The sequence below is a fragment of the Oryza glaberrima genome, chromosome 1 (genome assembly GCF_000147395.1).
Source record: "Oryza glaberrima chromosome 1, OglaRS2, whole genome shotgun sequence".
Taxonomy (NCBI): Eukaryota; Viridiplantae; Streptophyta; class Magnoliopsida; order Poales; family Poaceae; genus Oryza; species Oryza glaberrima.
The window spans coordinates 2945950-2964205 of record NC_068326.1 but is presented as its reverse complement, the minus strand read 5'-3'; the positions used below and the strand labels follow the sequence as shown (position 1 = coordinate 2964205).

At 41.5% G+C, this 18256-nt stretch overlaps 3 protein-coding genes and 1 non-coding gene across 4 annotated transcripts; 2 read left to right on the top strand and 2 right to left on the bottom strand.

Annotated features, from left to right (window-relative positions):
- Positions 1–1500: 1500 nt before the first annotated feature.
- On the top strand, positions 1501–5289 carry LOC127785829 (mini-chromosome maintenance complex-binding protein). Its single transcript, XM_052313208.1, has 14 exons — positions 1501–1759; positions 2180–2293; positions 2375–2482; positions 2602–2727; positions 2819–2866; positions 3100–3225; positions 3312–3470; positions 3589–3663; positions 3755–3868; positions 3988–4190; positions 4287–4422; positions 4505–4729; positions 4833–4900; positions 5026–5289. The coding sequence occupies exons 1-14, from the start codon at positions 1583–1585 to the stop codon at positions 5138–5140; spliced, it is 1794 nt and encodes a 597-aa protein (XP_052169168.1). The 5' UTR covers positions 1501–1582; the 3' UTR covers positions 5141–5289.
- A 288-nt stretch (positions 5290–5577) lies between these two features.
- Positions 5578–8710, bottom strand: LOC127785840 (uncharacterized). The gene is made up of 6 exons (XM_052313216.1): positions 8434–8710; positions 7652–7744; positions 6850–7034; positions 6561–6758; positions 6415–6474; positions 5578–6069 (listed from the first exon to the last, which is right to left on the bottom strand). The coding sequence occupies exons 2-6, from the start codon at positions 7737–7739 to the stop codon at positions 5920–5922; spliced, it is 681 nt and encodes a 226-aa protein (XP_052169176.1). The 5' UTR covers positions 7740–7744; positions 8434–8710; the 3' UTR covers positions 5578–5919.
- Positions 8711–9674: 964 nt separating this feature from the next.
- On the bottom strand, positions 9675–9756 carry TRNAS-UGA (transfer RNA serine (anticodon UGA)). Its single transcript has one exon. It is a non-coding gene; the product is annotated as a tRNA-Ser (tRNA).
- A 5314-nt stretch (positions 9757–15070) lies between these two features.
- LOC127768407 (uncharacterized) lies at positions 15071–16390 on the top strand. The gene has a single exon (XM_052293992.1). It carries the CDS (start codon positions 15193–15195, stop codon positions 15931–15933), a length of 741 nt encoding a protein of 246 aa, XP_052149952.1. The 5' UTR covers positions 15071–15192; the 3' UTR covers positions 15934–16390.
- The last annotated feature ends 1866 nt before the right edge of the window (positions 16391–18256 follow it).

Genomic DNA, 18256 nt, shown 5'->3' with positions numbered 1-18256 from the left:
CTTCCCGTCGGCGAGCAGCGCGGAGAACTTGCCGAGGCAACGGATGGCGGAGCGGAGGGCGGCAAGGGAGCGCGTGAAGCCGTGGGCAGTGGTGGGTGGAGAAGGCCGGCGCGAAGGCAGGGCAGAGCGGCGCTGCGGCGGCATCGAGAGCTGCCAGTCACCGCGGTCGCTGTTGTCGCGTATCCTGCAGCGAGGCGACGGCGGCGGTGGGAAGTTCGGATGCCGGGTGCGGCTGCCGCGGCGGTACAGCTCCACCTCCGCCGCCGGCGCTGGAGTTGCTGGAGAGAAGGAGATGATGTCGAACGCGTTCAGGCTTGACCGCCGCCGTGAGCTCCCGCCCCGCCCGAATCTCCCTTCCAGCAAGGACGGCGTCGCCATCGTCCCGGTGCACTCCACCGCGGACATCGCCGTCGCCGACACCCTCTGGAAGGCCACTACCGCGGCCGGGGCTCCCCTCGCGTGAGTTGCTCAGGCTCGTCACCAGCGACGACGACGCTGACATGGACATGTGCTGCCGCTGCTGCGCCGCCATGGCAGCATGGCGCCATCCACTCACCGGAGTAGTAATTAGCTAGCTAGCTAGCTAGGCAACATGACGATGACACTAGCTTAATTAGCTTGTATTTAGTTGGTTAATTTAGTGTTGTTGGTTGCTTGGCGACGTCATTAGCTAAGCTAGTGATGTAGTAGTAGCTAGTGGGAGTATTAGTTATCACACAAGGCGAGGAAACCGACGCCCAGAAGAGGGGGGGGCGCAGGGGCCGCGGCCATGCCGCCTAGATCCATCGCCAATCCACCCGGCCGCTGCCGCCACTGATGCGTCCGAATGGGGAAGAGAAAAGGGGGAGAGAAAAGAGAGGAGGGAGGGAGGAGGAAGAAGAAGGGAAGGAGAAAGGATGTCGGTGGGCCCCACATGTCAGTGGGTCCCACATGTCGGTGGGTCCCACGATATATTTTATGTGTGAATGATAGATGGGTCCCACAGATATTTTTTAATTCTAATGCCACGTAGGCGCCACGCGGAATGAAGACCGGATTAGTATCGCCACGTCAGCGCCACGTGGAATGAAGACTGGGTTGGTATCGCCACATCAGCGCCACGTCAGCAAAACCGTCCTACAAAACCACCGAGAGAGTCAATTTGTACCGGTTTTAGTAATTGGGGGAGTCGTTCTAACCGATTTTCTGGTTGAGGGGGTACGAATTAGATTCGTTGTACATTTAAGGGAGTCAAAGTGGACTTTTTCCAGATTTGGATCGCTAACCAATAAGCAGGCCTCATATGGGCCGGAGGCATCTCGGCCCGGCAGCAGCGCGCACCCGCAGACGGGCCTCACTCCCGTGCCGAATGCTAGGACGGCCCATTAGGCCCAATAGACGCACCAAGGTCCAAGTACCAGGAGAGGCGCGCATTGGCGGGAAGAGGGGGAGAAAACGGCGGGAAGCGCCGCCGCCAGTGGCGCGAAAACCCCACCCGCTATAACTCCTCTCCCTCCTCACCTCACCACTTCTCCCGCCATTGCTCCGCTCCCCAATCTCCCCAACGAGAGAGAGAGAGAGAGCGAGGAGAGGGAGAGGGAGGATGGTGGGGCCGCAGTACGACCTCGTCGGGAACCCCCTGGGGGCGGTGCGCTCCACCTTCGAGAGGGCGGCGGCGGAGTCCGGTGGGCACGAGCCGGTGGCGGCGTTCCGGGGGAAAGACTGGGGCGCCACCGAGGTGTTCCGCTCCTTTCTCTTCGAGCAAGGCGGGCTTGACAAGGTAAGAAGTCTGATCCCCCCCCCCCCCCCCCCCCCCGTGTTGATGGTTGCCGCAGCTGTCGATTTCTGAAAATGATGTTATTTGGTAGATCGCTGAAACCCTAATATCGTCAAAGTTAGTGATCTTTGAATGTCTATAATGAATATGAGACGGGGAGATTAAAGGTTTTCTTAGGGTAAATTTGGAATCATCAGTAGATGTGGTTAGGAAGTACTATGCTCTCAGATCTAAGTTGGGTGAAAGATAACTGCCTTTTGCTGTTCTTGCAAACATTTCAATTCAGATACTTAGAATGTCACATATGTTTATGTTGAGCTTGTCCCAAAAAAAAGAGAGAAAGAGGATATTTTGTATTGTGGGTGTAAATGAATCTTAGGAAGTTCAGGGAATGACGGAATGTGGGAATATTTTCCTTTCCAGGTTCCGGTGTTGGATGAATCAAATCTTGGATTGATCAAGCCGAATACCCTTGTTCGGTTCCGGGGGATGGTTCAGGACATGCTCGGGAACGAGTTCTATGTTGGTGCTTTCAAGGTATTGGAATTTAGTGCATAAGTTAATGTAAAGCTGCATTTTAGTGCTTGTTATGCTTATTTTGAACCATTATTTGTGTAGGATGGCTCCACTTGGAGGACAAACAAATTCTCCGATTCCTCGCCGTTCTCAATGCCACACCCTTGTGATTCACATCTCTGGGAGCGCCATCTTTTCCACTGTGTGCCTGTATGTTGCCGCTTCCAAGAGCACCTGCTGCTCATTTGCTATTAATCCTAGTCTTACTCATTGCTGATAAGCAGCTTATGTTGGAATTCAACCTGGACAATGCCATTGGTTTATTTCAGGTGCCTGGACAAAATTCTTGGACACGCGAGTCGTCCCCTGGCCCTGACTTGCGCAGAATAGCAAGCTGCTTCACATCTGAACAAAGGGAGAAAAGGAAGAGGGGTGCAGATAATGACGCCATGGATGTAAGCTTTTGCTAAGTTTGTTGCAATGGTTTCTTTTGACACTTTGCTGCCTAACAAGTAGTATTGTCGTCTAATGAGTTGACTGATGCAGGTTTCAGAAAGTGGTAGTGGAGAGACTTCTTCATCCAGCAAGAAGACGGTAAGAAGGAAGATTGATTTTTCTTTCCTAGTAGTCTCCTAACATTTACACAGTCTCGCAACTGCCTTGCTTGGTTGTAGATTAATTCTGCATGCTAATAAAGTAGGATAACTTAAATGTCTTAGTAGATTTATGGCATATATGCTTCTCCAAATTGCTTGGTTTCATGCTAAATCTAATCCATACAGTTAGCTGACTGGGAATCTGATTTAAACTGCCTTACTTTTCCTCAGAAGGATGATGGTGTCAAGATCTCAAATAGTTCAGTAGAAATGTCAATGAATGAAGAACATCTTGTCCCAGAGATGAATGGGGGAGATCATCATATTCCTGGAAGCTCCTTTTCCTGCCTAGTGAAGGTAGAGCTCCTAAGCTTTCTGCATGAAATGCATTCTATTCAATCTTTTTTTTTTCTATGGTTTACGGATTGAACTATTCTTTGCAGGTGTATGATATGCCTGAAAGTCAGGTGAAACTGAACGATGTTTCTGAGTTCATAGGTGTATATACATTTGACCCTGAACTTGCTGCTCCTAACGATAATTCGGATGATATAATGTTTGACCTTATGGAAGATGTAACCGCTCAGCTGCCTCCCAGTAAGGTACATGCATCAAAAGTACATACTACATAGTGATCAATTTCATATCTAACAATGAAAAGAAAGTGTATTCATATTTGTATTTTTTTCTGACTTCTAATGCTTGTAAATATTTGTACAGGTTCCCCGTCTTCACTGCTTGGTATGGAGAAACTTATCTGCTCATGATTTTCTACCAAGGCCTCCTGCGGTTGAGGTACATAGCACTGAATCTTGAATGCAGAAGTTGGTTTAACAGTTTTAGCGTTGATTTAAAATAACTAATCCCAATTTTTTTTATCATGCAGCCATCACCAATCCTGCTAAGGGGAATTCGGCAATCTTTGCTCTCACATTTTACTCTGGTATTAGGGAAAGATGAACTGGCAGCTCAATGTTTACTGTTGCATCTTCTATCCAGAGTACGTCATATCACTAACACAGCTGATCTATACTACATCAAGTTGTTTTCTTTGCATTGTAACTGCTAAAAACAGTTCATATTAGTTTACTAAGTTATTGGTTCTCAATCTCCATGCAGCTTCGTAATAAGGTGGATGTGGTTACCGTTGGTAGGCTCTCCTTGAATTTCACTGGCTTTAACAGAGAGAGTGTTTCTATATTTGGAAACCAGCTAAATAATTTGTTCCAGAGGCTACTACCATATTCACAAGTTATTCCTCTGTCAATTGAGTATCTCAACACAGCCACACTTCAGCCTAGAAAGGACAACCAATCAGGAAGGTACATATTGTTTGTCTTATGAAGAATTTGTTACTCCTGATGTTTTCATCATTCAACAATCACTTTTAACATAACCCCACCTAAATTTTGCTGCAGATTGGTTACAGGAGTTTTACAGTTACCTCAGGGTACTCACCTGACCTTTGATGAGACTCTCTTGCAGTCTGGATCATTGACATCCAAAGGTGTCGAGAATACTATGCTGCTTAAGAACTTGATGGAGTCACAGAAGGTAATAAGCCTCATGACTTCATGAGGCTACAAATTATCTTTGCCGACCAATTTATCTATAACATCTTTAAACATTTTTGCAGGTTGAGTATGATTTTGAGTTCTACAAGTTGGAAATGGCAACTGATGTGCAGCTACTAATTCTCTCCGAGGGAAAATCAAATATCCTACCTTCTGACTTGATAGTACCTTTCCGCCCATCATCTGTTCCTGCGGTAAATGCAAGCTCCGAGGAACTTGAAAGTTGGAGATGGTATTTGGCCACAGTTAGGTCTCTTCCTCAGTCAACTGAAACTGATACATACCAGGTGATTATCCCTTGCTCAACTCTATCAAGAAATAAACTGATATGTTTGTCAGGAACATGAACAGACTTAATTAAATTGCATAATGTTTGCGCCTTAATTGTAGATGATTCAAGATGAAATGGTCAATGCCATGCGTGATGATAGGAGCTTGGGTTGTTCTGAACTTAGCAGGTGTGTGCCGCTGATGCCTGTCAGTGTGGGCAATCTGGCATCCTACACCATCTCCAGTTACTTTTACATGAGGATTATGAAATGAAACCTTTTGCTAAACTAATTCTGCTTATGTGGATCTGCAGATGGCTAACAATGGCACAGATAATGGCTGCAAGCTTTGGTGAGAAGAGTCTCTCCATGGAGCACTGGCAGATGGTGAAGGAGCTGGAGAGGCTCAGGAAGGAGAGGCTACAATGAGATGAGATCACAGTAAAATGTGCTTGTAAAATCCACTTGTGGCCGTGGCCCAATGTTATGTGTATACCACTAGGGTCTAAAATCTAAATCAAGATGTGGATCTGCAACATCTTCTGTGATCCTATGGAAGTATGAATGCCATTTGATAAGTTATCTGACCTGAAAAGCATCTCTTGCAATACCTGTGAAAAAAAAAATTGAACTTGCACCTACAGGCTTGCCATCCGATTTGCCATTGGTTTCAGCAAATTCTACAGCCTGAAGTGCTGTTCTAGTATTGGATGGACACCCAAATATTTTTATCAACCAAGTGAACCTTCCATGCCATGTTTCAATTATCTTTGAGCCAAAATTTTAACATACAATTTTCCGTGTATCACTTGCAATATTTACTCTTTTTTTCATATATTTGACCTACCATTGGACCAGCCAGAGCAACAGAGAAACACTGAATAATAATAGTATGAATGTTTGTCAAATGACAATGATACAATGCGATAATTGCACATGTAACTTCCAAATTCAATGACATCAGACAGTTTGTAACTTTGTATGCTCGATCATCGATGAACGGTGGTACAGCTGCTCCATGCTTCAAACTTGAGAGCAGTGTAGGTTCAAAATATACAACACAAATCTCTACATACAACATTTTTTTTTGCCTCACTCAATACTGTTTCAGCAATAGAGTAAAGAATTCCCACAGGCATCTGATCTTCAATTCATTACCAGTTCAATCTCTTGGGAAATAAGTAGCAATTTCTTGATTTGCATTGTTTTCACGATGCGGCAGATAGAAGCATGGTTTCTGCAGATGCTTGTGTCCCCGTTTTGCATGCATGAATTGTAGAGCAGACGTCTGTCGTCTCAAGAAACTTCTGAGATTTCACCAGAATCAAAGGGGTATACTCAAGGACCATCTTCTTGCACTGCAAAAATTACAAACAGGACTGCCATGAGAAGAACAGAACTAGAAATGGGCCTTGCAAATGGTTAAAATGGCAGTATTTCATCAGGAAAACCATTCAGCTGATACAAAGTTGCAGGTAACTAAGCTAATTACAGATAAATTTCTAGGTGCTGGGCTTGATCAGCGACATCTTAATGTCTCAAATCGGTATATGCAAGCACATTCGAGAAAAGCATTATAGCATTTGAAATGCTTTGCTTACAGGATGTTAAGTGATTTTCTGTATAAACAACCATGAAAAATGTGTTTGATTCTTTAGTACAGGCTGATTTATTTTGTATTTCCATAAATGTGACTAATTTACCTGCTGTACATAATTATCTGCCTTGCTGCATGCTTTGAGAAATATCTCGACTATCTCCAGCTGCAAAATTACGAATTCGATTAAGTACGACCCCAGCAATACAGAATTGGTTGTGACCATTGAAAATCTGAAATGATGGCAGTTACCTGCATGTCAGGATCCTTTAGCATGATAAGAACTTCAACAAGAACATGATGGCATATGCCGCATGTATCTCCTCGAGATGGTAGGCGAAGCATCGTTCCCTTTCTGCAGAGATGCACTGATTCACAGAACTTTTCAGGTGTTACCACCGAAACCTCCAAGAAGAAAAGGGGAATGTAGTAGTCAACCAGAGTGATGCACTGTAACAGGGTAAACCATTGGCATACAAAAATTAGTCTGACGAAATTAGCATGTTCTGATTCCAAGGCGGGCATTGAAATTTATTCAGACCTGCTGTTTTAGAGGTCCAACGTTTGCGCATGCATGGTGGAGGATGCTAAGAATCTCAGTTTGGGTTTCATTTTGTTGGAGGTAGAACAGTGCTTCCGTTGAGTACTGCTCGCATAGTTGACACAGCTTTCCATTGGCTGAAGTTAACCCTGTCTTCTTGTTTTCAAGGGGAAAGCTTTTATGAGCTGAAATACATGACAAATTGACCGTAGAGTCAAAAACTAATAAGTTGAATTGTAGAACGAAATCATTCTTATGCTGAAGATATAACCACTGTGTGATATCTGACCTACAATTTTATTACAGGTGAAGATAGAGTTTTCAAGTGAAAACAAAATTGTAGAACGGAATCATTCTTATGCTGAAGATATATTGACCACTGTGTGATATCTGAATTACAATTTTATTACAGGTGAAGATAAGAGTTTTCAAAATGAAAACAAAAATAGATAAAATAAATGTAACTCATGATGTCTGATATGCAGCAGATGTGTCAAGCAAGACTGGTCAGAAATGCAATTCTCATAACATTCGTCATCAGCAAACACACAGATACCAATTTTACTATTATGTGCTTGTGCAATCTTAGACCAACGCATATAACGTGATGTGGAATAATTAATGTAGATCAACACATAAATGTATTCCTTTATATTTTAGAACTGTAGAGAGTGTTATATTGCTTGCCATTGCGGCGCTTGATCTACTTAGAATTATCATCAGAAACACCAATTGATATGAAAATAAGAATGGAGAAAATATTAGTAACATTATTCATTCTCATAATGAATTCATGACTTACCCAATACATTAAATGAATCTCTGCTCTCCGCGACTGCAACTGAAAATGCTAATACCAGCACAAAAGCAAAGCTCCTTATGGAACACATTTTGCCTGCTTGCAGAATTGCAGATTAGAGAAACAGAAGCTGGAAAGTTAAAACTCCAAAGTATCCAACTGAAAGTTGAAGCTGTGTGCATCAGACGACCAGAATGCATCTCAGAGGTCAATCATGCAGAAGTTTTCCCCAAAATGGTTGACTAGACAGATTTACCCTCCGGTTGCTTAACTAAAATTTCTCCATATGGCCAAAAGAAAGCCTCAAATAGATCCCTTCCTCCTCTCTCACATTCCAAATCTAGTGTTAGATCTTACAGGAACGCTTCAGAATCCCAATACAGTGGATTTCAGCCCATCTCAAGACCAATTTTTGCACAAAAAAAATCAACAAACTCGGTAACGCTGGATTAGATTTCTAGATTAGATCTCACACTTCCACAAACAATGCATACACGAGTTGCGCACCAAATCCGCCAGATTCAGCTTCCCCACCGAAACAAACGCTAGAAAGATCCAAAATTTACTTCCTTTTCATCACTACAGACGCTCGAATTCGTAAAGCATAAAACTTTCTCTTCCGCTACTAACCTACCTTGGTTCGTGGGAGATGAAATCAACAGCTCATGATACTCAAATCGAACCCCCCATGGTTACGGAATCGAATCGGGCAGAGAAAATCAAGAAACAGCGCGTGGTTGCTAAGAATAAGCTAATATGGATCAAGGAATCAAGCATGGGCTCACCTTGTTGCTTCTTCGCTCTCTGTCTGCTCTGTTCTTGGAACGGGGTGGAGAAGTCAGGAGAGCAAGGGAATCTTCTTGAACTTATTGATTTTTTTAAAAAATCTTAATCATTTAAGCTTCTTTAATACTACAAGATTTGTAGGAGTAGATGATTAGATGGAGATGAATGCAAGATTAGATTAATGGCTTGTGTTGCATGAGCTATGGACAGGACAGGAGGAACAAAAAGATTCTTCTCCTCCCTTCCAAGCTAAGCTGAACAACGACAGGAGTGGATGAGAAAGTAGATTTTTTTTTTTCAAAAAGAAAGGAGATATTTTTTTTTTGTCCCCCAAAATTTTAGACAGAATTATGTTTGCCTCTTCCTAAGTTAGTTTTTGGTTTTTATTCGATTTTGGAGTTATGATGAAGAGATAAGAAAAAGAAAAATCAGATAAAAGATTCACACAACAGGTTGTTGTAAACACTTCAGTTCCTTCCTAATAGAAGTGCAAAGTCACTGTCGTGGCTAGATTTGTGATTATCCAATTTCGACCAAAAGATGCTGGTTTGTATGATTTTGTTCCGCGGGTTTATACGTGCCAAAAAGGAGTACTCCTATTCCTTTGGTACAGCATACTTTTTTCTCAAAAAATAAATAGAAATATGTTAAAATTATTTAAGGGCAAAAAGGTCTACCCATTGATCTTTCGACATATTTGGAGCTTTAAATTTTACAGAATTTCAACCAATATATACAACCCGTTTCGAATGAAATAAAAAAAAGAGACAAACATATCCAAAATTGTAAATCTAGAAAAAATATAGTTGTAAAAATTTAATATCGATGCACTGTAAATGTATAACTGAGTGTAACTACATGTAACTGAGTATAAGTGCTAACACTCTGTACAAGTGTTGGGTAACTGATTGTAATTGCAAGTTAGATCTATGCGTACACGAATCTTTGATGCAAGATTCTATGAATGAAAAGAAAATCTAAAAATAAGACTCTAAACATCTATCGCAAGTGAAATAGAAAAAAAAGAATACAAGGAGATATAGTCCAAGCAAAATAAATTGCATGGATAAATGGCACAAGAGTAGAATTACTGTGTAGTTAAAGGGAAAAAATATTAACAAAAGGATAAATGACACGAAGACTGGAATTCATGTCTAGTTAAAGGAAAAAAAAAGACAATAAAGTGGGATAAATATGGCACAACAGCACAAGACCCTACTACGGGAAGGGGAAAAAAATGCGTCGACAGCAGGGTTCGAACCTGCGCGGGCGAAGCCCAACAGATTTCAAGTCTGTCTCCTTAACCACTCGGACATATCGACTCTTTGCATGAATGGCACAATTAAGTTATTTAATACTATAAATGTAAGCCTTGATGGGCCGAAAGGAATGTCAGGGCACGCAAGCAAGCGGGCCTGTAAAAAGGCCAAGACCTGACAGGCTGACACGGGCTCGGCCCATCAAGTTTGGTAGTATCCAATTACTGCGCCTCACCGATCACCGCAGACACGGCGACACCAACCGGCAAACCAGTCTCCCCCATTCCTGCTTGCTGCGCCTGCACTTAGCGTTGGTTGTTGCCATGACAAGACGAGAGAAACACGAGGTGACAGCAGTAGCAACAAGGAGTATAATTTCTGGGAATAAATCTGAACTTGCATTTGTCCAAAAAAGTCAAGTTCTGATGATAATATGAAAGGTATGCATATGTTCAGATCATCTTTAAAAGTTTTTTTTCAAGACAAAAGAAGTACTAGCAGCAGAGCTAGCTAATATAAGGGATTTTGAAGTGACGGGAGTAGCCGGCCGGTGGTCGAGCAGTATTGATCGATGAACCGCCCAAGTCCCAACTGCCGACCATGGCGAATTGGTGATGCATAGGTAAGGTAACCAATCAACCACCCAAACTGCAACTGCTATCTTGCTCCCTCTTCCCAATGCGATGGCAGCTAGCTGCGAATTCATTTCATGGCAATGGCCGCAAGAACTCGCCGAAAAGTTCAGAACACTTGCACTGATAGTATGATGTAAGTTTGTCAGGATCGGGATATTAGATAGTATCGTTTTGCTCAAAGTAATATCGTATCGTAGAATCGGGATACTATGAGATTTTCTTTATTTTAAGTTTAATTAATATTTATATTGATTATATATAGCCATTCTATATAAAAAATATAGTAATGATATATGTCATGCAAATAGAGACATTTATCAAGAGAAACCATGTTAGTTTTGATATATTTAACTGATTTTCATATAAATTTAAGCATATTTAGTTACATTATTTTCAAACCATGTTATTTTAAATAATACTTTGTAGGGATCGTAGGGATCGTATTTTGTAGGTAGTATTTTGTAGTATCGTAGGGATCGTAGAATCGGGATACCACCTAAGATTTCGTAGGATCGTGTAGTAATGAATAGTAGGATCGAGATACTATGAAAATTAGGATGCTAGATGGGATCGGTATCGTTTCAGCTTGGTAGCATCGTAGTATCGTAAGATACTAGAATACGAATCGGGATACTGACAACCTATGATAGTGATAGCTCGTAGCCAGCAGTTGCTCTGCCGTGGCGTGCATGCAATGAGAGCCATTGAGTGAACCCCAGCTATCTTATGTGCTACCCGACTGATCGTGCAAAGAACAACCCAGCTAGTATATCTGAAAGAATTCAGACTTCAGCTAGGTGCAGACATGCAGTGCAAATGCAAGGTACAGTAAATTAACTTGTTGTCCGTTCATTGTTTGGATGGGCAATTGACAGAGATCATTGGTCGATCGGTTTGGTGATCGTCTAGATGCATGAATCCTACCTAGGTCAGTTGAAGCCTGAAGGAACTCTCCAATTTCTGAACGAACACAATTAATATTCAGTTATCCGCAGGCTAAGTAAATCTGCTACCACTACACTATAGGAGTATATAGATGAACGCACCATAGATGGACGACCTACCTTAGCTTGCATCGATAGTCACGAATCACTCAAACCAAAGATTCTACAGTAGATGTATAGCTCCTGATTCTACGCCATCTTCTTCGTCCAAATCCTACCACTAGAAATTAAAGAATTACAAACATATCAAGGCACACTTGCAGAGTTTCAGCGTTAGAATAATATTTGCATGGTTTGTCCAAACTCCACAACACAACAGTACGCAAATCTTGCGTAGGTAGGAAGCAGCAGCTAGACAAGAACCCAATGCATGTCCAGGATCTTGGTCCTTTCTGATTTCCATTTTTCTTTTTGATATGTATAAGCCGAGCTACTACAAGTACATATTCAGTTGATCAACATTTGCTGTCACTTGCCAACCCTTTCAGAATGAAAGCGACAATTAACAATCTAGCTAATGCCAAATACATCAAAGATTTAGGCAAACAACGTAGAGTACTTAATTTTGCAATTAATTAACTCTGAAACTGACAGCCTCTTCTTCTCTACTGTCCAAGAGCGCCCTGACCCTGAGACATTGAAAGCGTGCAGGCCGTTTGGTGAGAGGTCCAGCACTCCAGCTACCCCAAAACCAAACAAAAGCCGTGTTTTGTTAAGACCTTCATGGCTCACACACTGATCTTAATTGCCTTGTCTTGTGGGGTTAATTAACACGATTCATCAATCAAAATGCATGGAATGGATCAACCCACATGTGCAATGTTCATGTACAGAATGCCTAAACCCCACTTCTGCTTGGCTCTTTTTAATGCATGGTTCCTAGAAAGATTAGAAAGTGGTGAGATCATTATCTTATGATTTACTCCTTGTGCCCTCTGTGTATGTGTGATCATTATCAACTATCAAGGCAGTTGGTCAATGGTCATACCTGCCACTGCCATTACATGATCATCTTGAGGACATATCAATTTATTTTCTCCTTTTTTTTTAGTTCCTGCAGACTTGCACTTCATGATGATTCTTTAATAATTGTGATAGGAGTAAAACAGCCTTGATTAATTACTCCTTGCAGGGACCTCTGCAATATGTATATATAGGTCCAGATACTACTTATGTAATATGCATAAATCTTTTTCAGGAAATATAAAATAATGCCTTGCATAGAGATGTACACTACTGCTCATAGCTAGAGTAAAAGAAGCCCAATAACACAGCTACTACATCCAACCATTTGCAAAATTGAATTCAGGCAATTAAGCAAAATTCAATTCAGGCAATTAAACGGTAGTACTACCGAATGTCCAGATCAAGAGTGTGCCCTAGCTACTTGTGGACCAAACAGAAAAACAGGGGAAATTAATGGGCTAGCTTGTTGTGGGTGGTGCCATCCATGGATGGAGCGGTTTACTATATTTATTTATTTATTTATTTATTGCTCATCTCCACGTACGTGGATGCAACGCAGATGAGTAGCATTCAATTGCGATACAGCGTGGTACCGCTTGTTTATTCAAGACCTTGAAGCAGAGATTGTACTGCCTCCGGTACAAAATCATTTGCATCCCTTGGACTCTTTGAAATACTCTCTCCGTGCAAAAAAAAAAAACAAATACTCCCTCCGTTTTTTAATAGATGACGCCGTTGACTTTTTCTAACATATTTGACCATTTGTCTTATTCAAAAATTTTATGCAAATGTATAAGATATAAATCACACTTAAAGTACTATGAATGATAAAACAACTCATAACAAAATAAATTATAATTACGTAAATTTTTTGAATAAGACGAATGGTCAAACATGTAAGAAAAAGTCAACGACGTCATCTATTAAAAAACGGAGATAGTATAAGACTGGTTATGACACATTCTAGCTCCGGTTGTGTTTAGTTCCACACCAAAATTGAAAGTTTAAAGAAATTGGAACGATGTGACTGAAAACTTGGAAGTTTGCATGTGTAGAAAAGTTCAATGTGACGGAAAAGTTAGAAGTTTGAAAAGAAAAGTGGAATCTAAATAAGACCTCAATGAATCTGGACAGGGATATATCGAGATTCAAAATACTAGTATGTATCATATTTCATACTCCCTCCGTTTCACAATGTAAGTCATTCTAGCATTTCCCACATTCATATTAATGTTAATGAATCTAGATAGATATATATGTCTAAATTCATTAATATCAATATGAATATGGAAAATGTTAGAATGACTTATATTGTGAAACAGAGGAAGTATTAGGTTGGTTTTTTATGGGACGGATAGAGTACTTATTGATATGCTTGTCTTTCCATTTGTTCTTGTCGCTGCTGGTTTTGAAATGAGTAGTTTAAAAAGTTTTAGTACCAGTTCGCTTTTGTACTAATGTGCTAGTGGGTACTACTAACTCTTGTGCCATATGTTTCTAAATATATAAAAGAATTATAATAGATCAGATATATCTCGTTTCAAAATTATCTTTTGAATAAACTTCATTTAAAAATTTAACCTTGTAGTTTTTGTACATGATGATTGGAAAAAGGTTAAACAATACACTGGACCAAAAATAACGTTGTTTTCTAATATTTAAAATCTCACGCAAACTGAACATAGCATAGCTGATTACAGATTTCTTAGGATGGAACTTGCTCATCCGCAAGTCCTAAACATGAAATGGGTGTTCGTATTTGTAATAATTATTCTTTCAGCGGCATGTTAACAATAAAAACATATATCATAACCTCACCGATCTTAAAATATGTCACTCTAATTTCTTGAAGAGTTAGATATGCTCATAGTGGTAAGATGTATGTAGGGGTGAAAACGGTATGGAAACGGACGGAAACCATCTTTATTGTTTTCGTTTTCATATTTTTTTTCGGAATCGAAATCGGAATCGGAAACCCCGGATACGAAAACGGAATCGAATATTATCGAAATCGAAAACGGAGCGAAAACGAACCGGCGCGAATACGGTAACGAAAATTTATCGGAATAAAAAACCCCTCAAACTAATAAATCCAATTGAATAAATTATCTATGTTTAAAAGAGTAATGTTGTTGATAAATCCCAATGTAGCACAAAAAATATTCTTATGTAATTTTAGATTTGCATAACAAATATTTTTTTAAAAAATAACAGCCAAACACCATGGTATTCACTATTTAGTGCTTAAAAAAGGAATCAAGGGTATTTCAGTCATAACATTTCTGGTAATTCCGAGGAAATTTCCGGAAAGTTTCCGACCGATTCCGAGTTCCGATGGAAACTACCCTTATCATTTCCGATTCCGTTTCCGAGAAAATATTTCCAAATTCGTTTCCGTTTCCGAAAAAATTCCGACCGACATATTCCGTTTTCGAAAATAGGTTCGGAATCCGGAAAGTTTCCGTACCGTTTTCACCCCTAGATGTATGTATGCGTTTACAAGGGTGAGTGTGCTTACATGTTTAAGAGCATCTACGAATTTGTACAATGTTTTAAAAAAATATTTAAATTCTCAACCATTTCCATTGAGCAGAAAATTCCCACTGAAATTCTAGCTGGGAAATCCTACTCCTAATAAATCCTAGTAGGCCAACACCAAGTCAACAGTCAACTCTGCTACCTCGGATCTGAGCGAGTGAAGAGGTGAGCAGCAGTAGTATAGCAATAGCAAGCGGATTAATTATATTAAGAGGACGTGCAAATTAATTAACTAATTAATTAAACACCCAACTAATCTCCACTAATAAAACCGTATTACTCCCGGCCACTGACACCGCAGCGCAGCATAAGAAGAAGCCACTCGCCGCCGCGCTCTCTCGTCTTCCTCCTCACTCTCTCCAGCTTCCCTCTCCTCGAGCTTGAGATCTCTTCCTCCTCCTCGATCGCGTCCATCCATGGCGGCGGCCAAGAAGGAGAAGGAGGAGGAGGAGGAGGCGTCTAAGCTCCAGCTGAAGCCGGCGGGGAGCAAGGTGTTCTCCAAGCTGCTGTCCAGGGAGAGCGCCGCCGCGGCGCCGTCGTTCAGGGTGTACTACGGCGTCGCCTCCGCGGGCTCCGTGCCCTTCCTGTGGGAGTCGCAGCCGGGCACGCCCAAGAACGCCATGTCCGACGCCGTGCTGCCGCCGCTCACGCCGCCGCCGTCCTACTACACCGCCGGCAAGGTGTCCGCCGGCGGCGGCGGCGGCGGAGGAGGAAGGAAGTATGGGAAGCACGGCATCCTCAGGTTGTTCGTGCTGCCCAAGATCAGGCTGCGGAGAGGCGGCCGGCCGGTGTCGGGCTCGCCGACGTCGTCCTGCGCCTCCTCCACCTCGTCGTCGTCGTCGTCGGCCTCGTTCTACTCGTCGTACTCGCTGTCGTTCAGGAGCACGCAGTCGCCGACGTGCTCGTCGATGAGGAGCCTGCAGGGGCACGGCGGCGGCGGCCGCGCGTTCGGGGACGACGACGACGATGACGACGACGGCGGCGACGACGACATGGCGGCGTCGACGGCGTGCTTCAGGGTGCGGCACGAGAGCTTCAGGGCCATCAAGAACTGCCGCGTCGCCATGACGGTGAGGAGCGCCATCTCGTCGGTGGCCGCCGGCGCCGGCGCCGGCGGCCACGGCTCTAGCGCCGCCGTGGCGCAGAAGGCGGCGTAGCCTCTCCTCTTCTTGCCTCGTAGTTCACGCTGTCTGTCACTGTCACTCGGCTGCTGTTTCAACTTGGGGTGTAATTTGCAGGTTTTAACAGTGTTCTATTTACCATATGCATATATATGTGGCTTTTTCATGGAGTGATATTTATGGAAGAGTTTAATTACTATCACCAAAGTGTTATATGCTTAATTAATTAAGCTTGTATGAAGTATATATGGAGAATAATATATGAGCATGCATGGGTGTGCTAGAATGGTAGAATCTATATAAATTGATGCCCCTTGCATTGCAGATCATGGCATCTCCTTGGAACTGATTTTGAATCTGTAAATTCTACATATTCATGCATGGTGTTATATTATTTTCATGTTTGCAAAATTTGTAATTTTTCCTTTGCACGCCTTGTATGTTTATGTATACACGGCACAGAGGCTGGAAGATTCTTCCACTATATTTATGAGAAATTTCGCAGTTCTTTATATTTATGAGAAATTTTATAGGAGAAGGTACCTCATTTTATTGTAAAATTCGGTAGCTCTAGTATATATGAGGTATCAAAAGGTACTATTTTTTACACTAAAAATTCAGTAGCTCTAGTATAAGGTATCAAAAGGTACTAACTTTTACACTATAAAGTGATATATTTAAATAACTCTTAAGGATTGTAAAATTACTCTTTATTTATATCGATGTTTTTCTGCTTCTATATATTTCTAATATCGTTACATTTATTTGCTAGGACATGTTTCGATTTTATGGGATGCCTACGAAGAGGACCAGCTACGTGTTATTGTGCATGCACTTATTCTAGAACAGTGGTTTCCCCCTAGCTACTTGTGTCGTTGAGAAATCAATGCGGATGGCCGCAGTGATGATTGATTCTGAATCTGATCATGAACAGAGACGCGCACAATGACAGAGAGTAGCTAGGTTCCTAGAAACATAATTGATTTTTCGGTACAATTTTGTAGTTGTTTTTGACATATTTGATAGTAGTAGTATATACCTTTTGAACATGATTCAAAACCATTTACACACATGCCGGACTTGGTGTGCTTAATTCAGTGTCTCTGAAATCTGAATGATGCTACTCTCATGGACACTTTGCAGTTTTGAGTGTCTGAATAACGTCTTCATGCATTTGCACTATAGCTTATTATTCTGAAAACAGAAGGAAAAAAAAAACCATGTATTAATACGTGCAGAACATGATGGCCCAATCTAATTAATTCAAATTAGCTATGCATGTTGAGGAGCTGTAACAATTAAGGAACAGTACTGAGTAGGGCTATCAGTACGTACAATTTGGCCATAGATTTTTCCCCCATCTGAAGGGCATCAGGACAGTGGAGGAGACATTGCAAGGACATTTCCAAGAAGACAATGATCAATTATATTAATTTTAGACAGCTCACTTGACAAATATACATGTATGTCCCCTTACTTAATTAACCCCGGTCTTAAGAGCTAATTAATCCATCGATATTAGTTTAACTCACACTAACCTCCGTCGATGGCGCCGGTAAGTCCACTCTAATTAAGAGTCTATCAAATACATTCTTTGAAAGCAAAACAAAACAAATGAACTCCTTGCATCAACGGGCTAGCTATCACGTGATTCTATATTTTTAAACCATTTTTAACTCTCACCTGATTAATTAGCTTGTGAGTAACTTGATTGTACTACTAGCTAGTCCCAACAAGTGGGTTTAACGGTAAAATTAAACTAGGTAGCTAATTGGCCGAGATAGATGTAGTAGCAAGAACATGTATTGCTATTGATTGGAATTGATGATTATTGTCATAGCTAGGTGTAACTTGGTTTAGTTAAGCTAGCACAGTAGTCGTATCTTGCATGCTTTACAAGGCACTTCAAAGGATTGGACCAAGCCAGCTAGCAGCATTGGCAAATGGCAAATCATAATATCAACGAGAAGCTAGCATGAACCGTCAGAGTGAATGAGCACTGCATTCAATGTAGCGTCGTCATTTTGTCAGCAAGTAATGGTGTTCCTGCATGTGCAACTACTTTGCAAATCGATCCACATTGCTTCAGATAAAGTGTGTATATAGTTAAGCACCTTCATTAATCTGTAAGGTATGGATCATGAGAGCACAGCTAAGGTGTCGATTTCAAAGAAAGGAAAAGCATCTCGGCTTATGATACATATCATTGAAAGATAAAGGTACTCCAGCATCTTCAAGAACCAATAAATTACATCTCATAACGTTCCACCTATGTAATTCAGTGCCGGTGAAAAAAAAAAGAGGCAAAACTGGCAGTTTTATTCAGGCATGTAGCAAGCTAGCTATATTCAGGAAAAAA

Coding starts and splice junctions, on each gene's coding strand:
- LOC127785829 (XM_052313208.1), top strand. CDS start 1,583: ATGGTGGGGCCGCAGTACGACCTCGTCGGGAACCCCCTGGGGGCGGTG. Junction 2,867..3,099: donor CTTCATCCAGCAAGAAGACG/GTAAGAAGGAAG, acceptor ACTTTTCCTCAG/AAGGATGATGGTGTCAAGAT. Junction 4,423..4,504: donor ACTTGATGGAGTCACAGAAG/GTAATAAGCCTC, acceptor ACATTTTTGCAG/GTTGAGTATGATTTTGAGTT.
- LOC127785840 (XM_052313216.1), bottom strand. CDS start 7,739: ATGTGTTCCATAAGGAGCTTTGCTTTTGTGCTGGTATTAGCATTTTCA. Junction 6,759..6,849: donor TTGGACCTCTAAAACAGCAG/GTCTGAATAAAT, acceptor ACCCTGTTACAG/TGCATCACTCTGGTTGACTA. Junction 6,475..6,560: donor TAAAGGATCCTGACATGCAG/GTAACTGCCATC, acceptor GTAATTTTGCAG/CTGGAGATAGTCGAGATATT.
- LOC127768407 (XM_052293992.1), top strand. CDS start 15,193: ATGGCGGCGGCCAAGAAGGAGAAGGAGGAGGAGGAGGAGGCGTCTAAG.